At 30.8% G+C, this 27,279-nt stretch overlaps 1 protein-coding gene, 2 non-coding genes and 3 pseudogenes across 3 annotated transcripts; 1 reads left to right on the plus strand and 5 right to left on the minus strand.

The window, feature by feature from the left end:
- Nucleotides 1–3,688: 3,688 nt before the first annotated feature.
- On the minus strand, nucleotides 3,689–3,811 carry LOC132267713 (U2 spliceosomal RNA; annotated as a pseudogene).
- Nucleotides 3,812–5,087: 1,276 nt separating this feature from the next.
- LOC132267716 (U2 spliceosomal RNA) lies at nucleotides 5,088–5,222 on the minus strand (annotated as a pseudogene).
- A 9,229-nt stretch (nucleotides 5,223–14,451) lies between these two features.
- LOC132316329 (putative disease resistance protein RGA3) lies at nucleotides 14,452–16,137 on the minus strand (annotated as a pseudogene).
- A 4,269-nt stretch (nucleotides 16,138–20,406) lies between these two features.
- Nucleotides 20,407–23,403, plus strand: LOC132316330 (receptor-like protein EIX2). The gene has a single exon (XM_059814824.1). The coding sequence runs from the start codon at nucleotides 20,407–20,409 to the stop codon at nucleotides 23,401–23,403; it is 2,997 nt and encodes a 998-aa protein (XP_059670807.1).
- A 2,295-nt stretch (nucleotides 23,404–25,698) lies between these two features.
- On the minus strand, nucleotides 25,699–25,773 carry LOC132268025 (small nucleolar RNA Z105). The gene has a single exon (XR_009469169.1). It is a non-coding gene; the product is annotated as a small nucleolar RNA Z105 (small nucleolar RNA).
- A 96-nt stretch (nucleotides 25,774–25,869) lies between these two features.
- Nucleotides 25,870–25,966, minus strand: LOC132268048 (small nucleolar RNA Z161/Z228). The gene has a single exon (XR_009469190.1). It is a non-coding gene; the product is annotated as a small nucleolar RNA Z161/Z228 (small nucleolar RNA).
- Between the last annotated feature and the right edge of the window lie 1,313 nt (nucleotides 25,967–27,279).

Genomic DNA, 27,279 nt, shown 5'->3' on the forward strand with positions numbered 1-27,279 from the left:
TAATTAGATTTAATTTTATTAAAAAAAATAAAATATGTAATTTGTGATAGAGTTTAATAGAAATTATTTTATTTGCTTTAAATATATCCTTATTTAATTAGATTTCATTTTATTAAAAAACTCATAATAAAAGCTAATTTGCGGTAGAGTTTTAGAAAATAATTATTTTATTTTATGTATCAATTAATAAATATTTTTATATTAATAATTCTTGTCTAATTAGATTTTATTTTATTTAAAAATTCATAATAATAAATAGATAAATAGATTAATTTGAATTTTATTAAATAGATTTTAGAGTTTTATAAAGTGCTTTTTTAAAAATAAAAAAATAATAATAATAACTCTTTTCATATCAATCAATAAATATTTTTTTATATAAATAAATAAGTTCTGAAATACTAAAACTCTTTGTACATTTAATAATAAAACTCTTTTTTGCCATAGCTTCTCTAATTTATAGATAAAAACTATTTTTATATCAATTAATAAATATTTTTTAATATAAATAAATAAATACTGAAACTTTTTGGCAGAGCTTCTATAATTCTTGGTCTATGCCCCACTGAATTTATATAATTCTAAATTTTTTTTAGGAAAAACTATTTTATTTTTTATATCAATTAAAAAATATTTTTTACATTAATAATTCTAGTCTAAATAGATTTTATTTTATTAGAAAACTCATAATAAATAAATAAATAGGTAATTTGTTTTAGAGTCTAATAGAGACTCTTTTAAAAACACTTTTCATATAAATTAATAAATATTTTTCATATTAATAATTGTAAATGAATATTTTTTATATTAATAATTCTTGTCTAATTAAATTTTCTTTTATTAAAAAACTCATAATAAATAGATAAATAGGTAAATTGTGTTAGAGTTTTATTGAAACTCTTTTAAAACCACTTTTTAGATCAATTAATAAATAATTTTTTATATTAATAATACTTGTCTAATTAGATTTCCTTTATATTAAAAAACTCTTAATAAATATATAAATATATAATTTGTGTTACAATTTCATAGAAACTCTTTAAATATTATATCTTTATCTAATGGGACAGAGTTTTATTGAAAATAAAATATGTAATTTGTGATAGAGTTTTATATAAACTATTTTATTTTCTTTAAATATATCATTGTCTAATTAGATTTAATTTTATTAAGAAACTCATAATAAAAGTTAATTTGTGGTGGAGTTTTAGAAAAATTATTTTATAATATATCAATTAATAAATATTTTTTATATTAATATTTTTTGTCTAATTAGATTTTCTTTTATTAAAAAATTCATAATAATAAACAGATAAATAGGTTAATTTAAATTTTATCAGATAGATTTTAGAGTTTGATAGACTTTTTTTTTTTTTTTTTTTTTCTAAAAATACTCTTTGCATATCAATTAATAAATATTTTTTTATATATAAATAGATACTTAAATACTGAAACTCTTTTCACATTTAATAATAGTATAGATAAAAATTTTTTTTATTTCAATTAATAAATATTTTTTTATATAAATAAATAAATGCTGAAACACCTTGGTAGAGTTTCTGTATTTTACTATGAAAATTAGATTTTCTTTTATTAAAAAATTCATAATAATAAATAGGTTAATTTAAATTTTATTACGAAGATTTTAGAGTTTTATAGAGTTTATATATATATATATATATAAACTCATTTCATACCAATTAATAAATATTTTTTATATAAATTCATAAATACTGAAATACTGAAACTCTTTACACATTTAATAAATATTTTTAAAATAAATAAATAAATACTAAAACTTTAGATTTACTTTTACTAAAAAATTCATAAAAATAAATAGATAAATAGGTTCATTTTAATTTTATTAGGTAGATTTTAGAGTTTTATAGAGTATTTTTGTCTTTTATTTATTTATTTTTTATATAAAAACGCTTTTCATATTAATTAATAAATACTTTTTATTTAAATAAATAAATACTGAAATACTGAAACTTTTTGCACATTTAATATTTTATTTTCTTTAAATATATCCTTGTCTAATTAGATTTAATTTTACTAAGAAACTCATAATAAAAGTTAATTTGTGGTATTTTAGAAAAAATATTTTATTATATATATCAATTAATAAATATTTTTTATATTAATAATTCTTATCTAATTAGATTCTCTTTTATTAAAAAATTCTTAATAATCAAAAGATAAATAGGTTAATTTAAATTTTATTAGATAGATTTTGGAGATTGATAGAGATTTTTTTTTTTTTTTTTTTTAGAAAAACACTTTTCATATCAATTAATAAATATATTTTAATATAAATCGATACTTAAATACTGAAACTCTTTGAATATTTAATAGTAGTATAGATAAAAAAATTTTTTATATCAATTAATAAATATTTTTTATATAAATAAATAAATCCTGAAACACTTTGGTAGAGCTTCTGTATCTTACTCTGAAAATTATATTTTCTTTTATTAAAAAATTGTAATATGTAATACGTGTTAGAGTGTTATAGAAAATATTTTTAAAACTCTTTTTATATGAATTAATAAATATTTTTATATTTTAATAATTCCTGTCTAATTAGATTAGCTTTTATTAAAAAAACAAACTCATAATAAAAGGTAATTTGTGGTAGAGTTTTACAAAAATTATTTTAATTTTTATGTCAATTAAAAAATATTTTTTATAATAATAATTCTTGTCTTGTTAGATTTTATTTTATTAAAAACTTATAATAAATAAATAGGTAATTTGTGTTAAAGTTTAATATAAACTCTTTGAAAAACTCTTTTTCTATCAATTAATAAATATTTTTTATTTTAATAATTCTTGTCTAATTAGGTTTCCATTTATTAAAAAACTTATAATAAATAGATAAATAGGTAATTTGTGTTAGAGTATTATAAAATCTCTTTAAATATATCTTTGTTGATAGAGTTTTATTGAAAATAAAATAAGTAATTTGTAATAGAGTTTTATAGAAATTACTTTATTTTCTTTAAATATATCGTTGTCTAATTAGATTTAATTTTATTAAGAAACTCATAATAAAAGCTAATTTGTGGTAGAGTTTTATAAAAATTATTTTATTTTATATATCAATTAATAAATATTTTTTATATTAATAATTTTTGTCTAATTATATTTTCTTTTATTAAAAAATTCACAATAATAAATAGATAAATAGGTTAATTTAAATTTTATTATGTAGATTTTATATCAATTAATAAATAAATACTGAAACTCTTTGCACAAAGGCCGAGAAAGTAGTACTACACTTGATCTTAGCTAGAAGATCAAGAAAAGTTAGCCAAAAGGCCAACTCAAAAAAATTTAATACTACACTTAATCTTAACCAAAAGGCCGAGAAGGTGTGATTATTATTTCTTTAACTTTATAGTTTTATAAGAGGTTTTTATGTAATCTTTTTTACTTAAAACCAATGTGGGACTTTGTAATTTGAATTAAACTCTTTTTATATTTGTTAATTTGAATTAATTTTAATTTTATTAGGTAATTTAAATACTAAAATACTATTCTATATATCGTGGGATATAATAATTAATGAGAGCTCTTTATTGTGAATTAAACTCTTTTTATATTTTGTTAATTTGAATTTTATTAGGTGATTTTGAGTTTTATAGGATTTATATCAATTAATAAATAAATACTGAAACTTTTTGCACAAAGGTCAAGAAAGTAGTACTACACTTGATCTTAGCCAAAAGACCAAGAAAGGTTAGCCAAAAGGTCGACCCAAAAAAATTTAGTACTACACTTGATCTTAGCCAAAAGGCCGAGAAGGTGTGATTATTATTTCTTTAGCTCTATAGTTTTATAAGAGACTTTCATGTAATCCTTTTTACTTAAAACCAATATGGGACTTTGTAATTTGAATTAAACTATTTTTATATTTTGTTAATTTGAGTTAATTTTAATTTTATTAGGTAATTTTGAGTTTTATAGAATTTATATCAATTAATAAATAAATACTGAAATACTGAACTTGATCTTAGCCAAAAGACCAAGAAAGATTAGCCAAAAGGCCGACCCAATAATTTTCATCAAAGAAAAGTTCTATTTAAATAATAATAACTGCAGGATTCTAGTTGTGCGGCAAATGGATTGAAAACATTTTTCAAGTAAATTGTTTTCTTGTATGTATATATCAAATATGGTGAACTTTTTGTCCACAGATTTTTCCCAAAGATCTTAGTTAGTTAACTGCGTTAGGTACGAGGCTGCGCCATATATAACAGAACAATATTTTAAACAAAATATTTACTTTTTCATATATTATTCCAATGATCCTGAGAAAATTGTAGGCTTGAATTATTGGAGTCTAGTTTTTGTTTGCTTGAATTATTGGAGTTTAGTTTTTATTGAGATATTTGAAAGAAATACAATCTTTTAGTTGTCTCTTCTTCACTCATGAACATCTTTTAACAAGAGTACACTTGATCTTAGCCAAAAGGTCAAGAAGGTATGAATATTATTTCTTTAGCTCTATAATTTTATAAAAGGCTTTCATGTAATCTTTTTTTACTTTAAACCAATATGGGACTTTATAATTTGAATTAAACTCTTTTTATATTTTGTTAATTTGAATTAATTTTAATTTTATTAGGTTATTTAAATACTATTATATATATCGTGGGATATAATAATTAACGAAAGCTCTTTATTGTAAATTAAACTCTTTTTATATTTTGTTAATTTGAATTAATTTAAATTTTATTAGGTAATTTTGAGTTTTATATAATTTATATCAATTAATAAATAAATACTGAAACTCTTTGCAAAAAGGCCAAGAAAGTAATACTACACTTTATCTTAGCCAAAAGACCAAGAAAGGTTAGCCAAAAGGCTGACCCAAAAAAATTTAGTACTACACTTGATCTTAGCCAAAAGGGCGAGAAGGTGTGATTATTATTTCTTTAGCTATATAGTTTTATAAGAGGCTTTCATGTAATCATTTTTACTTATAATCAATGTGGGACTTTGTAATTTGAATTAAATTATTTTTATATTTTGTTAATTTGAGTTAGTTTTAATTTTATTAGGTAATTTTGAGTTTTATATAATTTATATCAATTAATAAATAAATACTGAAATACTAAACTTGATCTTATCCAAAAGATCAAAAAAGGTTAGCTAAAAGGCCGACTCAAAAAAATTTAGTATTACACTTGATCTTAGCCAAAAGGCCGAGAAGGTGTGAATATTATTTCTTTAGCTCTATAGTTTTATAAGAGGCTTTTATGTAATCTTTTTTACTTTAAATCAATGTGGGACTTTGTAATTTGAATTAAACTCTTTTTATATTTTATTAATTTGAATTAATTTTAATTTTAATAGGTAATTTTGAGTTTATAGAATTTATATCAATTAATAAATAAATGCTGAAATACTGAAACACTGAAATACTTTGCACATTTAATAATAGTATATATATATATAAGGACATGTAAATGAGGTATAAGGACAAATAAATGTAAATTGATTTAAGGACATGTTTGGATAAAAGTATAGGACGAAAAACAGATGCTTACATTTAACCCCCTTGACTTTCACCACTTTGCAGTAAATTCCCTATTACTATTTATTGGGTTAATTTCACTGACATCCCTCAGATTTGACCAAATATCACCCTCAAATATTTTTCGAAAATAACTATCACTCGTGTTATAAACTTTGTTTCGTTTTTCACCCAACCGTTAGTTGAACATTTCAGACACGATATAAAATGACTTAAATACCTTTTGACTTTGTCGAAACAACTCTTTAGCCTAAACCATTAGATTAAAAGACTAAAATATCCTTAAAATTTTGTAACTTTACAAATTATATATATATATATATATATATATATATATATATATACCAACATATACGTGTATAGTAGTGTTCAATTGCTCCCTGATAAGCAAGGACTAGTATGCTCACTTTTAATTGTAGTTGTTAGATTTAATCCAACAAATGTCCTTTATTTGTAATAATTTAGGAAACTCTTAAAGGGTACAACTTTATTGAAGGAAATAACATCTTAGAAAATAAAAAAAAATCATGTTTCCTCATCATAAAAGAACTTTACCCCACAAAACAGATTGATCATGATCACAATTGATCGAAAAAATTATAATTGATTGAAAATATAAAATTTAAGAAAATCACAATTAATGGGAAGCCACTAGGTCATCCTCCTAACAAAACAATCAGGTAGTCATGGCTCAAAGTTGTTTTTATTATTAGTTAGTCTGCCACATTTTTTTATTATTTTCTTTTGCTCACATATATGATTATTTTTCTTAAATTTATATTTTTGATCAACTCTGATTTTTCGACTAGCAATAATTAATTATGTTTTGTGATCCAAAGTTAAAAACAGGAAGCTCTTAGGAAGGGAGAGGGAAAGAAAGAGTGGGAAGACCTTTTACAGCTATTTTAAACCCTCTTCAACTGATGATGCACCTTATAAATGATGTAGCCTATTATGTCAACAATACTGCCCTGCTTGGAGCCATAAATTCAATTAGTCACCATCAATCATTAGGGAAACCCTAGAAAGTGGTCAATCGGATTGATAGGTCCTTCATAATCTGAACAAGCCCTTCTATTGTAATACCCATAGTTTTAAAAAGGATATAATTGAAATTTTATTATTTATCTTATTGTTTTAGTTATTTATTTTATTATTTTTAGGTACTTACGTGGCTATGTGTTTAGATGGTTTCTTGTTTTATGTGTAATTGAATTAAGTGTTGTGTGGAATTATTTGTTAATTGATTTTGATGAGGTGTGTATTTAATTGTAAGTTTTATTTGCTAGATTAATTATGTATTTTATTTTAGTTTAAAAGGATGGATTGGAATAGGAGTAATGGATCGACCCAAAGGGGTCTCATGGACTATCTGAATGGAGTTAATTGTGGGTACGGATATTTACTCATATATGGATGGTTGTATGGATTTATATGGGTATATACGTATATAAGGATAGGGTATTATTTTATTAATAATTATTTATTATTAATACTAATAATGGTAGTTTAGGTTAATAGGTGATATATACATATATAATTATAAACTATGTATATATTTATTTATCACGACATTGCATTATTATGTATTATATTTTTTATTTTTCTTTCCGGGCTTAGTTTTCAATTAGGACTAGGGTTAGTTTCTGTTTAAACTATAAATATATACGATGGTCTGCAATAGGGTTTGAAAAACCCTTATAGCAGCAGTAAGGGACGGGAGGATATAGAGAGTTTTTTAGAGAGAAACTGAGAGAATAGAAGCTAGGGTTTTGGCCAAGGATTGTTGGTTGGACCAAGGAGGAAGGTTGAGGGCTGTTCGAGGGTTAGAACCGAAGCAGAGGAGTCCTTGACGGCAATCACGATCGCCAGAAAAACTTCGGAAGACGGCGACGAGGTTTTTATTCAAAAATCACAGAGGCAAGTTTTATTCTGTCTCTCTCCCGTTGGCCTGTGTTCTGTGCATACCTAGATGATCTCTAGGATTTTAATCGGATATTAACTGATTCTTGCATGATTAATAAATGTTAATTTGCTCGTCTGTATGTGTCTGCAATTGTTTTTGCAAGTCAAAATTTTTTGTCTGATATTAAAACATAATTGAATCGGTAATTGTTTTTGTTGTTCTTTTTAATGCAAATTGGTTGGAATGAATAACTGGGATGATACTGGATGCAAATTATACTTTTAAGGTCAATATAAATAAAGAACAAAGGGGTTGGAAACGGTCGGAAACGAAGCAAGCGAAGCGAGGAGGAGCAGTGCTCTTAGAGAGGGAGAGAGAGTCGGCTCCAGGAGGTTGGGAGCCGGCTCCCCTCTTCACAGAGCCAGCTCCAAGGTTTGAAGAGCTGGCTCTGAGGTGGTTGGAGCCTGCTTCATCTTCTTGAGAGCAGACTCTATGGTTTTGGTGCATTCTAAAATGGTTTTGGTGTGTTTTGGAGTGGTTTTGCGCACTGTTTGGACAAGTTTGGTTGCTCGAACTGTGTTGGAATGTTAATGAGGGTTATATATATTAATTCAGAGTGTATTAAAACCCTTTGATGCATAGTCTTTGGTTGTATGCTAATAGTTTGAATTGTATCAAAAATTAAACAATTTTGCATGTAGTTAGCGGATTGGAAGGATTAGATTGTTAAATTTTGTTTTAATAATTTAATGGACTGTAGCATAGACTCTAAACATTATATTATATAGTATTAGAGCCTGCCTTGCATATTTATTGTCTTTGTGCTCATGGATTTAACAGTAGGAAAGTTTAACCGATCTTGCATACTGTTAATGGATAGACATGATTAAATTGTTTAATTTTGTTTTAACAATTTAATGGATTGTAGTATGATTTATAAATCATGTTCTGGATGCATAATAGAGTCATTCAATTATTAGACTTATTTTATACTTACTTTGTATTAAAGTTGCTGAGCTATTAAACTTTACGGTTTTAGAGTTTTAATTACTGAGATATTAACATTCTATTCTGCAATTACGTGGATTAAATGCTTGGATTCTCTTTGCAAAACTATTAAATAATGTTCTAGCAATTTACAGGGATGTTATTTTGGATTTTGGTTGATGAACTGTTTAAATTCTGTTTTATCAGCTATATGGATTATGCGGATTATATTTGATATACTGTATGAGGTGTTGCATCATTTACGGATCATTTGCATTATATGCACCGGTACGGGACGGTGGCATATGGAGGGACAGATTAGATCAAAACGCTAATTCCTACCCATTCATACATACGGAATAGATTAACTAAAACAGTTAAATCCTACATGGTTTCATGTTTTGTCAACTAAAACAGTTGAACGACATATTAGATGGTTGTTTATATTTCTGTATTAGGAAGAATAGGGATTTAATTAAAACATTTAAATCCTAATTATATGTCGTATCTGGATGATGAACAGTTGACCGACACAACATTGTATTTGGATGGAATTTATATATATTATTATGGTACCGCGATATGAGCTTGAGTCTCATAGTCGACGGTTAAGGAGCGTATATGCAGTAAGATGCGTAGCTGGCTATGTTGATTGAGGTATACCCTGTTAGGCTTAGGTAGTCATGCCCACTCAGGTGCGTTTTGTATGTTGCCTTCTGTTCAGGTTGAGACCCTCATCATAGTCCAGTGAGAGTCCTATAGTATGGATATATATATTTATTTACGGACTATATAGATATGGTTGAGACATCTAGCATGTATCTCCGTATCGGGTTTTTGTTTGAATTGTAGTTAGGATATAACTTGTTCGTGGGCCTGACCCACTATTATTTTTCAGGTAACGGACAGTTTCAGGTTTAGATACTTGTTCGTGCTGAGCAGAGACGGCTACCCATTCTTCCGACTACGTAGGAGTTTTCTTCATGGTTTAGCATTAGATTTTCTTCAGGTGTTGTCGTTCAGTGTTGGAGTTTTATAAGGGGTCCACCAGATGGATTCCCGAGTTGTATTAGAAATGGAGAAGTTGAATGTATCAGAATAGTTTCTTACTTATAAAATTTATTCTGAATTTTCAGTTTTTGGATTATCATTTTAGTTTCTTTTCAGCAATTTTGTTTATTCCTGTTTATCTTAATTGTATTCTGTGTTCGATTATTGCTAATTGGTTTGATATCCCCTGGTAATCAGGCGTGGGCCTGGCCAACCCATATCCGGAAATCCTGGTGTATCACATCTATTGATTCAACAAATTTTTTTTTTTCTTGCTAAACAAAGAAATCATTACATAGAACCATGCTTACAATAATCCAGAATAAGGATCAAAATTTTTACATAGATACACATAACTACTGATTCCACAATTTATTAAAACCGAAAGGAGTATATAAGAAAGCAATATGCATTAAGTTGGTCTAAGAAAAATTATTCCCCAAATTGTTCTTCTTGATTTAGACTCTGAAAATCATAGACGCGAAGGGAAAAAATGAAATAGGGCATACTAACTAATACTATAGATATATTTTATTTCCTTCAATAAAGTTGTACCCTTTTGTCTTTTATTCCAATTATATTCAATGATAATAAAAAGATTTAAGAGTTTCCTAAATTATTACAAATATAGGACATTAATTGGATTAAATCCAACAGCTACAATTAAAAGTGAGCATACTAGTCCCTGCTCACCAAGGAGCAATTGAACACTGCTGTATATGTGTGTGTGTGTGTATATATATTACACAGACATATATACCCTTCTCTCTCTCCACCACTGTACCTCTCTCTCTCTCCACCACCACAACCACCACCACCACCACCACCACCATTTGTAATACCCCTAATTTTAAAAGGATAGTCTCGGTATTATTTTAATTGTTTTAATTACATTTTTATTTATTTACCTGATTATTTGGCTATTTGGTATGTGTTTAATTAACTGGTTAATTGAAAGTATGTGCTTGACTGTTATTTAATTTAGTTGATTTAATTGATGTGTTATTTGTCTTAAATTAATTGTAGATTTAATAATTAAATGTTTATTTTGGTTAGTAGTAATGGGCCAACTAATTGGGTCCCATGGACTACTTGGATAGAAGTCTAACTGGATATGGATAATTATTCACGGATAATTGTATATATATATTTAAGGGAATGTATATATTTAAGGATAATTTTTATTATTACTATTAGTGTTATTATTTTATTATTGGTAATTATATAAATAGACATTAATCTGATATACACACACATATAACATGTTAAAGATGTATATATATATATATATATATATATATATATATATATATATATATATATATATATATTACATGATTTGGGAGTTAGTATTTTATATATAAAAGATATATTATTATAAGTTATATAATATATATACACATATAAGTAGCAGACTTAGTATATATATTTTTTTCCATTTCTTTTATTTTTCCCTAGGTTACTGGAGTTGGAATTGAAATAGGACAATATAGTTATTTATATATAAAAGTTGCATGTGTCTGCCAAAACGGGTTGTTCAAAAACCCTATTCACGGTCATAGTGGAGGCAGCAGTTTTAGAGAGAGAACTGAGGAAAAAGAAGGAGGCTTAGGCAAGGAAAAAGGAGATTTGGGTTTTAATCTAAAATCCTAAGGCAAGTTTCTTCTCTACTCTTCTCCATTGACTTATGTTCTATATATATCTAGTTTAATTCCAAGATCTTTAAATTGGATTAATAAACCTGTTATGCATATTTTAAATCTGAATTTACACTACTTGTATATATGTAATGGGTTGTATGATTTTTACTTGTTTTAAATAACTTGATGCATGGTATGTGTTTTAAATTGATGTATGAATGTTTAAACACTTTAAAATCATTATGGGAACACTTTGGGATGTAGTTGATAAGCTTTGAATCTTCAACAATGGAGGTTTGAAGGAGATGAATAGCCGCGGAGTTTAGACAGACCGATTTGGCATTTCAGTTGACCAAAGTGGTTTAGAGGAGTAGGACAGGTTGGTATTTTGGTTGACAGTTTTAGGTTTCGAACGACCGAAATAGCTTTATCGGCCGATCGGTTGGTACTTCGATCAGCCGATTTGGCATAGGGATGGGTTTTGGTTTTGTGATGCAAATCTATTCTGCATGTTTGTTTGAATATATTATTACATGTTCTAAATTTGTATAAAATAGATTCATGGGGGATTGGAATGCATAATTTAAATTATTATGCTAATGATTTGAACAATATGAATTGTTATAAATTTACATGTTGTTAAATGATTATTTAAATTGCTTAAAATTTAATCTAGCAATTTATGTGGATGCTATATGATCTTAATCATGAATTTGCAGTATAATATAATCGTGTATATTATCAAATTTTATCATGCTTATATTCTAGAATTGATGGATTGTTTAATTATTTCATCAATTATTGTATTATTTGGATAGAATGCACCAGTATGGGATGGTGACATTCTCGAGATGGATTAACTAAAAAGGTTAAGTCCTACCTATTCAGATTTATAAGGAACGGATTAACTAGAAAGTTATATCCTACTTATTTTCATGTCAGGCCACTAAATAAATTGGATGACATGCCAGATATTTATTTATACTTTAAATATAATGGATTGTATATATATATATATGTATATATATATATATATATATATATATATATATAGTTATGATCCATGATATGAGCTTGAGTCTTAGGATCTATGGTTAAGACGCGTATATTGCCAGGGATGTGTAGCTAGATATAATGTAATTGTGTACCTTGGTAGGTCTAGGTACTCGTGCCCACTATATATGCGTTTTGCATGTTGCCTACTATTCAGGTTGAGACAACCCTATAGTCTAGTGAGATTCCTTTAGTATGTATATATATATTTATACAGACTATATAGTTATTGTTGGATTGACTAGGATGTATATGTATATCGAGTCTCTGTTTGAGATGTAGTAGATTAGAACTTGTTCGTGACCTGACCCACTATTAATTTTCAAGTGTTCGACAATTCTAGTCTTAGAGTTTGTTCGTGCCAAGCAGAGACAGTTATTCACTATTCCGACTACGCAGGACTCTTCTTCATGGTTTAGTTTTGGATTTGATTTCAGTTCAGTTATTTTCAATTAGGATTTTATTAGGGGTCCACTAGATGGATTCTCGAGTTGTAATGATATCGGATGTTTTGAATATTTCATTTGGAGGATTATTTCATTATTTAGTTAAGAAGTTATTATTTAGTTTTCTTTCCACTTATTTATTTATTCTTATTTCTTCTTTTTGTACTCAATTCTTATTTATTACTTAATTGTTTGATATTTCTCTCGGATTTGGGCTTGGGTCTGATCAACCCATGTCTCAGAGTCTAGGGGTATCACACCATTCCTCTCTCTTGACCACCTCAACCACCACCATCGTTCCTCTCTCTCCACCACCACAACACTGTTCCTCTCTCTTCCTACCACCACCATCGATTCTATAACCCAAACACCAAAATTAAAACAGGATAATTTTTGCCCAAATTCATTATTTGCCTTCGAGATGTCAAAACACACATAGCCTCGAGCCCAAGTCAAATAACCAGATCGAGAATATCTATCTTGCCGCAAGTGGATATCTGTGTCAACTGTTGGCTTGGTTGAGGAAGATGCCATCATGGCCGCTGGAGATGCCGACTTTGTTCTCTGAATTTAGGTTCAATCAATGGAAAAAAAAAAAAAATAGGTTTAATCAAACACAAATGTGTATGAATGTGTTTTTGATTTGATAAGTTAATTCTGAAATTGAGAGAAGTAAGTGCTCTGGTGTTTTATAATTGACATCAATTGATGAATTTTATTTTATTTTTTATTATTATTACTTTATTATTTTTAATTTTTTTTTTTTTTTCTCTCGGAAAGTAAAGTATTGTATATAACTGTGCAATTGTACAGATGAGTCGAACCCCAAAATACAGCCCAGGCATCATTGAGTCCAAGCCCAATCTCTAAGGCAAAACTAACAATTAGAACGTTAACCCTAATTGTATACCGAGTTGATAGCTAACAAACTTGTGTAGCCACCCACAGTTCAGTGTGTGAGGAGGGAAGAAGCAGAGCAGATCCGATTCGATGCCGCGGAGCTATCAGTCCGGAGGCTCCGGTGGCGGCCGGATAAACTCAGGAAGATCCCAATCAAGCTGCACTCAGGAAGATCCCAATCAAGCCAGACTGAGCAAAATTTTGCAGTCAGTCAAACTTGACAATCTCTGGAACGTGACGAAGGTACATGGGAGCAGTGGTATACATTTGAGCTTACATTTTTTTTCTATAGCATCACCTTTTGTGTTTGCATCTATCACCAGTAAATGTGTTTAATGGCACAGATAATAAATGCTGTACATCAAAATGCACTGAGATGTATAGGTCTCTCCAAAATTTCTTTGATTTTGGATTTCTCTTCCATGTAAATTAATTTCCAAAGAATAACATTAATTAATTCTACAGTTGACTCAGGTGGTAATGCTTAATTCAGTTCAAACAACTCTGCAAAAATAGCTCGGCTAGACTTTTGTAATAGAAAAACATGCTCTACAACATCAATCAGTTTTTCATTTTCTGTAATAGCACCTTTAACCTTCCTATATAGCAGAGTAGGATTCAGTTTCAATATCAGATCATTGGTTCTTTCTGATAAGCGCTACCTACTGGCCGGGGACTTGATTACCACAAAATGTCGAACACATGTTCAAATACAAGCCAGAAGCATACATGACATTGGACATGAGATGGCATGCATCTCAGGTAATAGCAGTAGCAACTTTCCCGAGTGAAAGTATTGGCCTAAAATACTGCCTCACGATCGAATGTGCAGCAGTTACTGCCTCATTTGGACTTTGTCTGACAACAGACATCCATTGAAGGAAAAAAAGAAAAAAAAAAAAGAAAAAGATTTAACCGTTTCATGGATTAAAGATCATCATGCAGACAAGAAAAGACTTGAGCAAAACTATAACCAGTTGGTGTCTACAATCAGCATTCAGCACCACCAAAAAGAAAACAGAAATTGAACAAGTTTCACTGAAGCTTTTGAGTCTAACAAAATAGCAACAGGACAACTTCATCATGAACTTGATACCTACATATAATTTTTTTGACGAGAAAAGTTGATACCTACATATAAGCTGCCTATTCTGATTGTATTAACAATTTCATTCCCAATGCCAAAACCCAACGCCAGCCAAAAGAAAACAATTCCCATGCTTGATGACAGCAACAAATAACCAAAAACACACAGTGAAAATGATTCTGTAAGCAAAAGAATACAAAATAAATGGAGGAAATGAAACCTATGTCCTACCCATTCAAGGATTGTAAAGCCCAGGGGGAAAAAAAATGTCATAGAGCTTGTATAGGATATAAACGATTCACCAGACAAAAGGATATAGAAGAAATTGAATGAACAATAATAAAGTAAAAAGAGCATTTCATTACCTCAAATTTTCGGAAATGATATAAGGGTGATCAGATCTCTTCTTATCTGCCCATAGCCATTGACCCCCCAGTCCAATCCCCATGAATTTTTTACCATGTAATACTTAATTCCGGTCAGTGTTATAACTCGCAAGTATGAATGCATGACCACCTTGTGCTATCTCACCAGGGTCAGGGCCTTGATAAATGCCCTATAAACAACCAAAAACAAATAAACAAATTAGTAGCAATTTTTTATTTTTGGTAAGCAAGCTTTGAATTTTAAGTTGGGGGAGCGTTGTCTTACCGAGCCCTCCAATACCAAGTATAGGAAGGATGGAAACATCCCTAGAGTCACTTTAAAATGATGCTTTCTTTATCCTTCTCTCTCCCATGCACACGTGGTTCGGTTAAAAAAGAGCTGGTTTGGCGCCATTCAGGAATTCCAACTGCATTCGCCACAGCCAGCTCATTCGATTGAAAATTCCTCCTCTCCTCACCAATTGAATCTAAATTTTCATTGATCTCCTTCATTTTATACAAAATCTTGGAACGAAACAGAACATTATCGACAAGATGGTAACAGGTTAAGAAATAACTGCGTACCTTATCAAGCAATCCAAAATTATAGGCTCTGGACTCCAATCGGGCAGCTTCAGTTGCACACTCGTCCAAGACCTCGTCTATATCATAAGCTACTTGTTTGAGCTTCTGCAACCAATTTTTTATTGCCCTGTCTTGCAGCTGCTTCATCTCAGCATCTTCGAGGATTGCCTTGATAGCAGAGAGAGCTCGAAAGCCTTTTCATCTCCTTATTAACACCCCAAAGCAATCCAATATTCGTTTGTATCACAGAGTACAAATTCTCAATCACAATTTGAAGAAGTGCTTCAGCCATTGTCACTTGATTATTGCAGATCAAAAAGCTTACAAAATGCGAAGTAGTAGTATTGTTCTAGGAGATGGAACATAACATGAAAGGAATAGAGTATATATTCCGCGACCACGGAATTTTTTTTTAGTAATGTTAACATTCGGAAAAAACAAAAAAATAAAAAAATTGCATACATGTCATTTCCATGCTAAGCATTATTCCAAAGACAGTATGAGTGACCCTGCCAGCTGGCAAGTCTCTTTTGGATGATGCTAACAGTTCTCATGGCATTTGCTCCGGTCAAATTTGTGTGACACCATGCAAACTACCCCTCCACAAGGATCGGGTAGAGCTCAGGTTTTTAGTCTCAAATGTAGCTCCTAAGGAATTGTTTGGACTCAATAAAAGTCGAACTTTAAACCTAATAATTTATGAGACACGACTTACCACTTGAACCAACCCGTTAGAATTATTTATAACTTCATTCTTATAAAGCAAATATTGTTAGTGATGTTCATGATTTAGAACGCAAAAGGGCACAGAGTAGAAGGAATTTAGAGGCTGTAGGCCCAATATATAAGTGATTAAAGTTGACTCTTGCACTGCTTGTTGATTGAAAGAAAGCATATAGCATAAACCAAAAGAAAATTATGGAAAATTATCAAGAAGTTTTTCTTCTCTTATAATGATCAATAAGTCCTATAAAGTGCATATACAACTACCAAGTCCTATTTTTGAACCCTTTTTCCACCTAAGCTTTCAGTCTCTGGATATTAGTGCTATTTCGTCTATAAAGTTAGATCTATTTTACGAGAACTTCTACAATATTCTGGGTATGAGACACGACTTACCACTTGAACCAACCCATTGAATTATTCAAGTGAACCCCATCATCATATCCAATGGCTGAAAGACGTGGGTGTATAATATTTCTGAGTCTCCCAAATAAAATGAAAACTAGCTACCATGCCATGAATCTCTATAACTAAGTTTTATCGAGTCCGTAATAACCATTTTCATGTTCCCTCCCATTATAATCCACTAATGCATTGGAGTTTTACTTACGTAGTAACATATTTTCCGGATTAATTCTATCAAATTGTGGTTGAAAGAAAACATAAAGCATAAACCAAAAGAAAGCATAAATCACAATAAATATAAGTGATTAAAGTTGACTCTTGCACTGTTTGTTGGTTGAAAGAAAGCATAAAGCATAAACCAAAAGAAAAATATTGAAAATTATCAACAAGTTTTTCTTCTCACTTACTTATAATGACCAATAAATTTTATAAAGTGTATATACAACTATTAAGTCCTAATTTTGAACCCTTTTCCCACCTAGGTTTTCAACCTCTAGATATTAGTGCTATTTTTGTCTCTAAAGTTAGATCTATTTAATGAGAAGTTTTACAATATCTCGGGTACAGTACCCCGGGTTTCCTAGACTAAGATCTCGGGCTCTCTCAATTGTTGAATTATTCATCAACTAGACCCCATCACCACATCCAACAACTGGAAGACTCGGGTGTATAATATTCCCGAGTCTCCCAAATAAAATGAAAACTAGCTACCATACCATGAATCTCTATAACTAAGTTCTATCGACTCAAGTAATAACCATTTTCATGTTCCCTCCAATTATAATCCACTAATGCATTGGAGTTTTACCTTTCTAAAAAATAACTAAATAAATAAATAATTGGAGTTTTACCTATGTAGTAATGTATTTTCCGGATTAATTCTATCAAATAGTGGTGAATTGATGTTGTAGGTGATAATTTTGTGTCTGTATGAGAATCTATGTAACATGGAGAGTTTGGAAGCACTTGTCCTTAGGGCCAATCAATTATCTGGAATCTCCCAATAGTGTTACAATGAATTAAAGAGTTAATCTTTATTCATATGACAAACATTAATAATAATATTCCAAGCACATTGTACTTCTTTTCTTGATATTGGGGCATACCCAATTGCTAGGAATATGTATCATGATTTACATCATTTACTGCTGTAAGGTGATAAAGGGTTCGCATATTATTGCATTTCTTATAGTAAGATAATTCTTTCTCGAGGCGAAATTGGACTTGTCATTTAAAAATTGAAGCCCAACTCATTGGCTCGGGCGGGATTCCTCAACAAACTCATAAAAAGCTTTGAATGGTGGAGGAGGTGGTTTGGCTATCATCAGGAGTGGAGCTAAGATTTGAATTCAATGGGGCATAGTGGGAATTTTTTTTTTTTTAAAAAATAAGAATAAGAAGAAAAAAAAAAAGAAAAAAAAAAAGAATTTTGAAGGAAATAAATTAGAGCATGATTAAATAAGAGAAATTTAACCTTTTTAAAAAGATAATTAAATAAATTTAAAAAGTAAAAGAGAAAAAATAGAAAAAGTTTAAAAAAAATTGGAAGGTAATAATTTTAGGGGAGGCATAATATACAAATATATATATATATGTGTGTGTGTGTGTGTGTGCGCACGCGCGCGTGTGTGTGTGTGAAAAATAAACTAAAAATCATATATATACATAGGGCGGGGCCAGGCCGAGGGACGTGTGCCTCCCGGGCACACATTTGCTCTGCCCTTGGCTATGGTGGATGCGGTTGTGGTGGTGGTGGCACATGGCCTAGGTTTTTGATTTTAGTATAACAATATATATATACACAATATTAAATATATAGTAAAATATAATTTGACGAATAACATAATAATTTTAATTTGATACTCAAAAATTGTAATAGTTATAAGTTAATTTGTTTGGTCTTATGGAATTAAGAACGAAAAGAAAATCAACTCTCTAGTGCATGTCATTTACATCTAGGAATTGTGTTGATCGAGATAATAAATGAAGACTTTAATGTTTGCCATTATCAGGTCTTCCTTGACTCCACTATGTAACATATACGTTGAGGAGCCAAAATGAGACTTTATTTAGTAACAATCACACAGCAGTTGACTGTGACCAGTGGTTTGCATAAAGAGAAAATTACACGATAAATTCAATTAGAATTACATACTATTGACGTTATGAATGGGAATCCACAGTAGGCAGGATTTCGGTCTTTCGAATCAAATAAGAATCAACATTCAATAGGAAGGGGGCTTACCTATTTTAAGAGTCGCTTTACAGATTAGCCTTAGCATTAGCATATACTACCACGCAACTCCTTGCAAAAGATGCGGAAGAACCCTAACACCCTACATAGTGGTATGGATGAGATGATGACAACGAACAAACGTATATATATGTACCACCAACATATGTATATATATGTACTACAACATAATATAAGGGTAGAATTGGCATTTTCAATTTTCAGCATATGCACGTGACTATTTTATGGCCAAAGTTTACCGGAATGGTGTCATTTGGCTTCATTTTTTTTTTTTTTTTTTTGCTAAAAGTGTGATAGTTTAGGGAATTTTTTGTTAAAAACATAGTTCAGGGAGATTTTTTGGAGTGAGAGAATAAAGTTAGGGGATTTTTTTTTTTTTGGTAAATAGTTTAGGGGATTTTTTTTCACTTTACCTTATATAATATATATTATGATTTCTAATGACTTGACATGTGGCCATTGTAGGATCACCTCATTGGCTTGACTTGAGTCTTTTGGTGGAATGACTTATTGCACCAATTCCATAGTAACGATGACTCAAGTCTTTTGGTGGAAAGACATTGCATCAATTTTAAAGTCACAAATCACAATGCACATGTTTCATGCATGTCTCAAAAAATAAAAAAAATAAAAAGTCATTAATTGAAACTTCAAAGTCTTGTGTCATCGCTATTAGCCTCACAAAGACTAAAAGATACAAATTGAGTAAACTATTGTGATTTTGTCAGTTCAGTCACATAAGTCAGTCAGAATTATCCAACTTTCGAATTCTAAATCATTATTCTTATAAATTTTTATATAAGATGTGTATAATGTATAAAAAGTAAAGATGTGAAATGATTTGAACTAAAATTTAACAATAACTAGAAAAAAATCTAAAACAAAGTTCCCACCTCATAACTAGCATGCATGTGCTTTTGCATAAACAGGAGAATAAATTGGAGGATAGGAAACCAATTGTCATTGTCTGTGCCATATGAATACATTAATGATTTGTCTGTGCCATCTGCATACATTAATGATGCTTTATAGTAGTAACCTGAATTCATTGCGAGCTTCAAAGTCGTCTGCTTCTCTCTCTCTCTTGTCTGTGTGTGTGTTTGTGTAAAATATAATTTGATGAATAACAGAATAATTTTAATTTGATACTCAAAAATTGTAATAGTTCTAAGTTAATTTGTTTGGTCTTATGGAATTAAGAAGAAAAAGAAAATCAACTCTCTAGTGCGTGTCATTTACTTTTAGGAATTGGGTTATTGATTAATAAATGAAAAAGTCTAAATAGAGTTGGTAAATGGTGGACTAATAATTGTTGGTGTACTAATCCTCTGTGGAAGTCTTTGGCGTTAATTTGGGGCAAGACTAATGAATAGTAGTAACTTCTCTGCAAACGACTTCACGAATGCTTATAAAAGACAGCTGTGTGAATACTACTACTATCATTGCATATCTTCAAGAACACAATGGCCAATAATAGCACATTTCTTAGTCTGCTTCTTGTTCGTCTCGTTTTTCTTGTAATGTTGTTTTTAGGGTCATCGTCATTTTTGGTGAACAATATGACTAAACACACCTCTGCCAAGTGCATTGAGATAGAGAGGAAAGCACTCGTCAACTTCAAACACGGTCTCAAAGATCACGCGGGTAGCCTTTCTTCTTGGAAGGGCGAAGATTGCTGTCAATGGAGGGGCGTCGGATGCAACAACATAACCGGACATGTCGTCAAGCTCGATCTCCGAGGCAAGGCTTTTGATCCAAATCAGGAGGATGATGTACAGAAGACATTTGAATTACATTACCGAAGGTCGCGTTTGGGAGGTAAGTTAAGTTCTTCTTTGCTTAAGTTGAAATATTTGAATTATTTGGACCTGAGCTCCAATGATTTTGGAGGAATTCGAATTCCTAAATTCTTGAGTATGTTTGAGAACTTGAGATATCTCAATCTCTCTTCTTCCTTGTTTGGCGGTGAGATTCCACCTCATCTTGGAAATCTATCCAGCCTGAATTATCTTGATCTCGGGGTGTACGGCTACCTACACACTTCAAATTTGAAATGGCTCTCAGGTCTCTCTTCTTTGAAATACCTTAACATGCAAAGCTCGGAAATCAGTGACACTAATTGGCTGCAATTAGTTAATATGCTTCCTAACCTCATGGAGTTACACTTGCCTTGGTGTGGTCTACCGAGCCTTCCACTCTCACTCCCGTTTGTTAACTTAACTTTGCTTTCGGTTCTTGACATTTCTGGTAATGGGTTTAACTCCTCAATGCCAAATTGGTTGTCCAATCTCACGAGCCTCACCAAACTTGATCTTAGCTATAATAATTATTTTAGTGGTGTCATTTCAAGTGAATTCGTGAAGTTGACGTCTTTGGAAGACCTTGATTTGTCTTATAATAGTTTTGAAGGTCAAGTACCAATATTTTTTGGGAATCTTTGCAAGCTTAAAACTTTACACCTTCAAGTAAACAATTTCAACGGTGAGGTGGTTGAGTTTTTTGGTGCATTCTCGGGCTGTCCAACCAGTAGCTTAATGTCACTAAGTCTAGCAGACAACTCTTTTGAAGGGGAACTGCCCGATTCAATAGGAATACTCAACAATCTTCAACGATTGTATCTCTCGGGAAACTCTTTCTGGGGTTCAATTCCAAAATCGATTGGAAATTTGTCATCCTTGCAAGAGTTTGGTCTCTCTTCCAATCAAATGAATGGAACCATTTCTGAAAGTTTTGGACAGCTCTCAATACTCAGATCCTTATTTCTCGAAAGCAATTCATGGGAAGGAGTCGTCACAGAGACCCAGTTGATGAATCTCACAAGATTACAAGATTTTACAATATCAACAGAAAAATTCGGATCCTTGATTTTCAATGTGACATACGACTGGGTACCTCCTTTCAGGCTCAAATTTCTTGCAATAAAAAACTGCCTGGTGGGTCCTAGATTTCCGGTATGGCTTCAAGTTCAAAATGAAGTCACTGATGTGACCCTTAAGAATGTTGGAATTGCAGATACCATTGCCGAGGAATGGTTTTCCATGTTGTCTTCTCAAGTTGTCTATTTGGATCTGTCTAACAACCAAATAAAAGGGAAGCTACCAATCCATTTAGAATATCCAGAATTATATTGTATTTACTTGAATAATAACAGTTTTGAGGGTTCGCTGCCACTTTGGTCCACGAATGCGTCCATTTTTTATCTTCATAGCAACTTATTTTCGGGGCCAATTCCATCGAATATTGATAAATTGATGCCGAAGGTAAATTATTTCTATCTATTTGAGAATCGTCTAAATGGTACCATTCCATCATCGATCTGTACACTGGAGAGTTTAATAGATCTTGCCTTGGGGACCAATCAATTATTCGGAGAGCTCCCTCATTGTTGGAACGAATTGCAAATGTTAAGTTTTTTGGATGTAGCGAACAATAGTCTTTCAGGTAATATTCCAAGTTCAATTGGTTCTCTAAGTTCTCTTGAAACATTATTGTTGAGTAGCAATAATCTAAGTGGACAAATTCCTCAATCCTTGCAAAATTGTTCAATGATTTGTATCATTGACCTTGGGGGAAACAGATTAAATGGAAAACTACCTTTGTGGATTAGATATAATACAACTCCATTTCTTGAGTTGTTACGCCTACGATCTAACTCATTCAGAGGAAGCATTCCTCAACAATGGTGCAATCTTAAAAGCCTTCACATCCTAGATCTTGCACACAACAATCTTTCGGGGGTCATTCCCACTTGTTTCGGAAATTTATCATTATTGGCTACAAATAATTCATTTGCAATTGGAGTGGAGCAAATAAGTTTGGTGGCAAAAGGAAGAGAGCTGAGATATGGCCGGACTCTACAATATGTCAACAGCATTGATCTTTCAGCAAATATCCTAGTTGGTAAATTCCCTGAAGAGATAACAAACCTAGTTGCACTTGGTACCTTAAATTTTTCAATGAATCGTCTGTCTGGACGCATACCAGAGAACGTTGGAAATTTGCGATTTTTGGAAACCTTAGATCTTTCAAATAACAATCTCTCAGGACCAATTCCTCAAAGTTTATCTTCACTGACACTTTTGGCCCACTTGAATCTGTCTCACAACAACTTGGTAGGAAAAATTCCAACTGGCAATCAGCTCCAAACACTCGATGATTCGTCAATTTATGAAGGTAACCCGTTACTGTGTGGGCTTCCTCTTCCAACCAAGTGCCTAGGCGATGTTACATCTAACGTGCCTCCTCTCAATGGAGGTGATCTGAATGATCGTGACAACGGAAATGATCTTGACATGGCATGGTTCTATTATAGCATGGGACCGGGATTTGTTGTCGGATTTTGGGTTGTTTTGGGTACTTTGTTGATAAAGAAGACATGGAGGCATGCCTTGTTTCAATTCGTGGAGAACATGACCGAAAGGATAGCCCTTATGATTGCATTGAGAAGGGTTCGTTTGTAATCTATTTTGTTTTCAGGGTGTATCCCTGTAACTATGTGTGTGTAACCCATAGGCAAGTGCAATCCTTTGTGATTTGCTTGGATGTGTAATTGTGTGCGCAATAATATATACATTGTGTGTGTGCAATAATACATGCATTGTCTTGTAAGTATATGTGTGTAACCCCCATAGGCAAGTGCAATCCTTTGTGATTTGCTTGGACGTGTAATTGTGTGTGTGCAATAATATATGCATTGTCTTTTATAATTCCATCACATTGCAAATTGTATACCACTCGAGCCTGTCGCAAAATAAGCTCCTGATTTCACTCACCTACTGACTATTGCAATAATATATGCATTGTCTTTTATAATTCCATCACATTGCAAATTGTATACCACTCGAGCCTATCGCAAAATAAGCTCCTGATTTCACTCACCTACTGACTATTGCTAGATTAATTTAAAATTAAAATTTTACTTAGTGGGACAAATAGGATTTGTTGTTGCTCCTTATATTAAAATATTTGGTTTAGTTTTGTTAAAAACAGATTTTTTTTTCAAATATAATTTTTGAAAAATCATGTGACACATACAAGTTTACATATATTTATGAGATGGGGAATTCAATTATGCTAGTGAAAATTATTCTAGAGACTGAAATATCCGCAAAATATTGTGATTCCCATAAGAAATTACTATTAAATTTGAATATAATTTTGATTTTTATAATAAATGTAATGCACCGAATATTTCAATATCCACATATATAGATAATCAATTTTTTTAAAAAAATTCAATACAGCCAACAAAGCTAAAATCTAAAATCTAAGAAAAAGAAACACAAATATCAAAGAAATAATTACAATACAGCCCACCGAGCTAAAATGTTAGTAAGTTGTTTAATCACATGAAGAAATTATTTTTTTTTATTTTTTTAATCTCACAAAGGAGGGGAAGGAGACCTCGAACATGAGCATATCTGCTCGAAGAGCTGGGCACTAAACCAACTAGTTCACTGGATAATAACCTATCACATAAAAATAATTAAGACAAAAATGAACATAGAGAAGTGAAATCAAGATGTTAATTAAGAACCAAACTCTCACATAATCAACTAGTTCACTGGGTAATAACCTATCACATAAAAAAAATTAAGACAAAAATGGACATAGAGAAGTGAAATCAAGATGCTAATTAAGAACCAAACTCTCACATAATCGTCCAGATCCATGGTGTTTCATCCCCCAAAATCCGTGGTGTTCCAATGCCAACCTAGCATCATCACAAACACATGAACAAAACTGAAAATTGACAATATGATATAATGGTAGTTCAGAGAAAACAATAATAGAGAAGGGTAGTTGGCAATATATTATTGCCATTCATATAATATATATATACATATATATATATGAATGGCAATAATATATCCAAATAAAAGATCTCTACTGTTCCATCTCCTCAAATCACTTTACCAAACCTAATACACGGTGTCACGTTCCTAAACTTAGTGGTCGACTCTAACCCAACCTTACCAACCATCCGAAAGAAACCCAATATACACAATAAACAGGAGTGAGCCAACCAAATCACGAGCTCTAATTTGTCACATGCCTCTCAGGAGTGAGTACTTGAAAAGATATAAAGGAGAAGTTCAGAAATTGCTAAATACAATCCTTGTTCAACAAATCAATCCAACCATGTACTTTCATGTATAAATACAACTCATATAAGGTACATTAATCAAATATAATTTATCTCTAATCACTTTATATACATTATCACCATTCATTTCATATAATAATTAATATTCTATCCATTTATGACCCGCCGCCATTGACGGATTGGGAATGGGTTACTTACTCATTCATACTCAACCCATTCAAACTTCTGATAGCAAACTTCTGATATTGTGATAGCAAACTTCTGATATTGACTTTATTTTTATTTTTTTTACTTTTGCAAACTTGATCTTTTGTGATAGCAAACTTCTGATATTGACTTCAACTGTCAACAAATTTAAAATGACAAACAAGTTCAAATTTTTTTTTTAATCCTCAAACAAGGTTTCTTTGACTACCATATTAAACTGAAAAAAAACAAAGATTAACTTAATTCGATAAATGGTTATAAAAACCGACTTACCGGAAAAAATAAAAAAAATTACAGAATTTGAAAAATGATTCTCTACTTAATTCAACAAATGTTCTATTCTATCAATTTACTTATATATATATATATATACACACACACACACATACATACATACCGAGATGCAAAAATCACAAATTGAATACAAAATATAAGCAAGCATTCAGTATGAGTAGGAGGTTATGTATTCCTTTCATGAAAACAATCGGAATATATGTTTAGTTCATCATCATTATGCTTGCTTTATCAACAATTTTAATTTTTATATATATATATATATATAGTAAATATATATAAGTTATAATGAGAACAATAAACAATATTAAGATATTGAAACCATCAGAAACATTGGATGATAGCATCAATTATGACACATTGAGGTGTCTCAGATGACCGTCGTGAGAAACTTATCCAAAATCATCATCTGATTTCACTGTTTCTATAGAATCATAAATGAGAGAGGAGAGAAAAAAACACATAATGCATAAATATATGTGTATGTATGTACATAATCAAACAGACAGATATAGATCAGAGAGGGTGAGAGCAGAATGGACTGAAAAAAAGAATGATTATTGCTTTAGTGACTGCTGTGAGACCACAGGAAAATAAGAGGAAATTTAGAGCTTCAGTGATTATATATTTATAGAATCATAAATATTATAAAATTATGTTTATTTATTATTTATATATATATATATATATATATATATATATATATAGGAAGTTGAAGGGTGAGGCAGAGAGAGAGAGAGAGTGAGTGAGAGTTATCAGTGGGAAAAAAAATAATAATAATTTGTTTGAGCGGGTTAAGATGGATACCCACATTTAACATAATAATCATCATAAGGTCATCCCTGTCATCCCTGCCATTCCCTCCGACTCTCACCTAAAGTAATAGTGTGAACCAAGGTTATTAAAATCGGGGATGCTAACCAACTTTTGGGAGAGATGCTAGTGCTTCTAACTTAGATGTTACTAATATATGAATTACTGAATTATAAGATAAAGTTATAAATATTATACACTTAACAAAATTATCAAATTTATATCCAAAAACAATAGAACATAAACATAACAGATTAACAAAGGTACAAGTACAACTAGAGCTACAAAATGAACCGAGCCGTTCATGAACGACTCGGGCCCGACTCGTTAAAAGCTCGATCCGGGCTCGTTCATGAGAGCTTGAACACATTTTTAGGCTCGTTAGGCTTGTGAATAGGCTCATTTAAGAAGCCCATATATTCTTATTTTTATATTAAATTAAGGTGCTAGCCCATATATATTAGAAGTGTGGCCCAAAGTTCTTTATGTTTTAAGCCTGCTTGTTAAGGCCCATAAAACTAATACCATATGAGCCATTAGATTACATTAAAATCCAACGGCCCTAAACAAACTTTAGTACAACATATATTCACTTCACTTTCACTTGAACCCTAATTGCCGCATCGACAATCGCCTCCTCTTACGCTGGTTATCTCCCCATCCTCTATCTTCTCACTCTTTCATCTTTCTCTCAAATATCTTTCTATCTTCTCACTCTTTCATCTTTCTCTTAAATATCTTTTCTACCTTCTCACTCTTTCATCTTTCTCTCAAATATCTTTCTATCTTCTCACTCTTTCTCTTTCATCGTGGTCTCAACTTTGAAGATCGACCAACAAGTGCCATACACATCACCAACCCAGAACACAGACGATGGTTGAGAATCAGGCGCTGACGGAGATCGACGACCATGGGA

This window comes from Cornus florida, unplaced genomic scaffold (genome assembly GCF_030987335.1).
Source record: "Cornus florida cultivar Cherokee Brave unplaced genomic scaffold, ASM3098733v1 CherokeeBrave_3.0.0_Hap2_Chr07, whole genome shotgun sequence".
NCBI classification, from domain to species: domain Eukaryota; kingdom Viridiplantae; phylum Streptophyta; class Magnoliopsida; order Cornales; family Cornaceae; genus Cornus; species Cornus florida.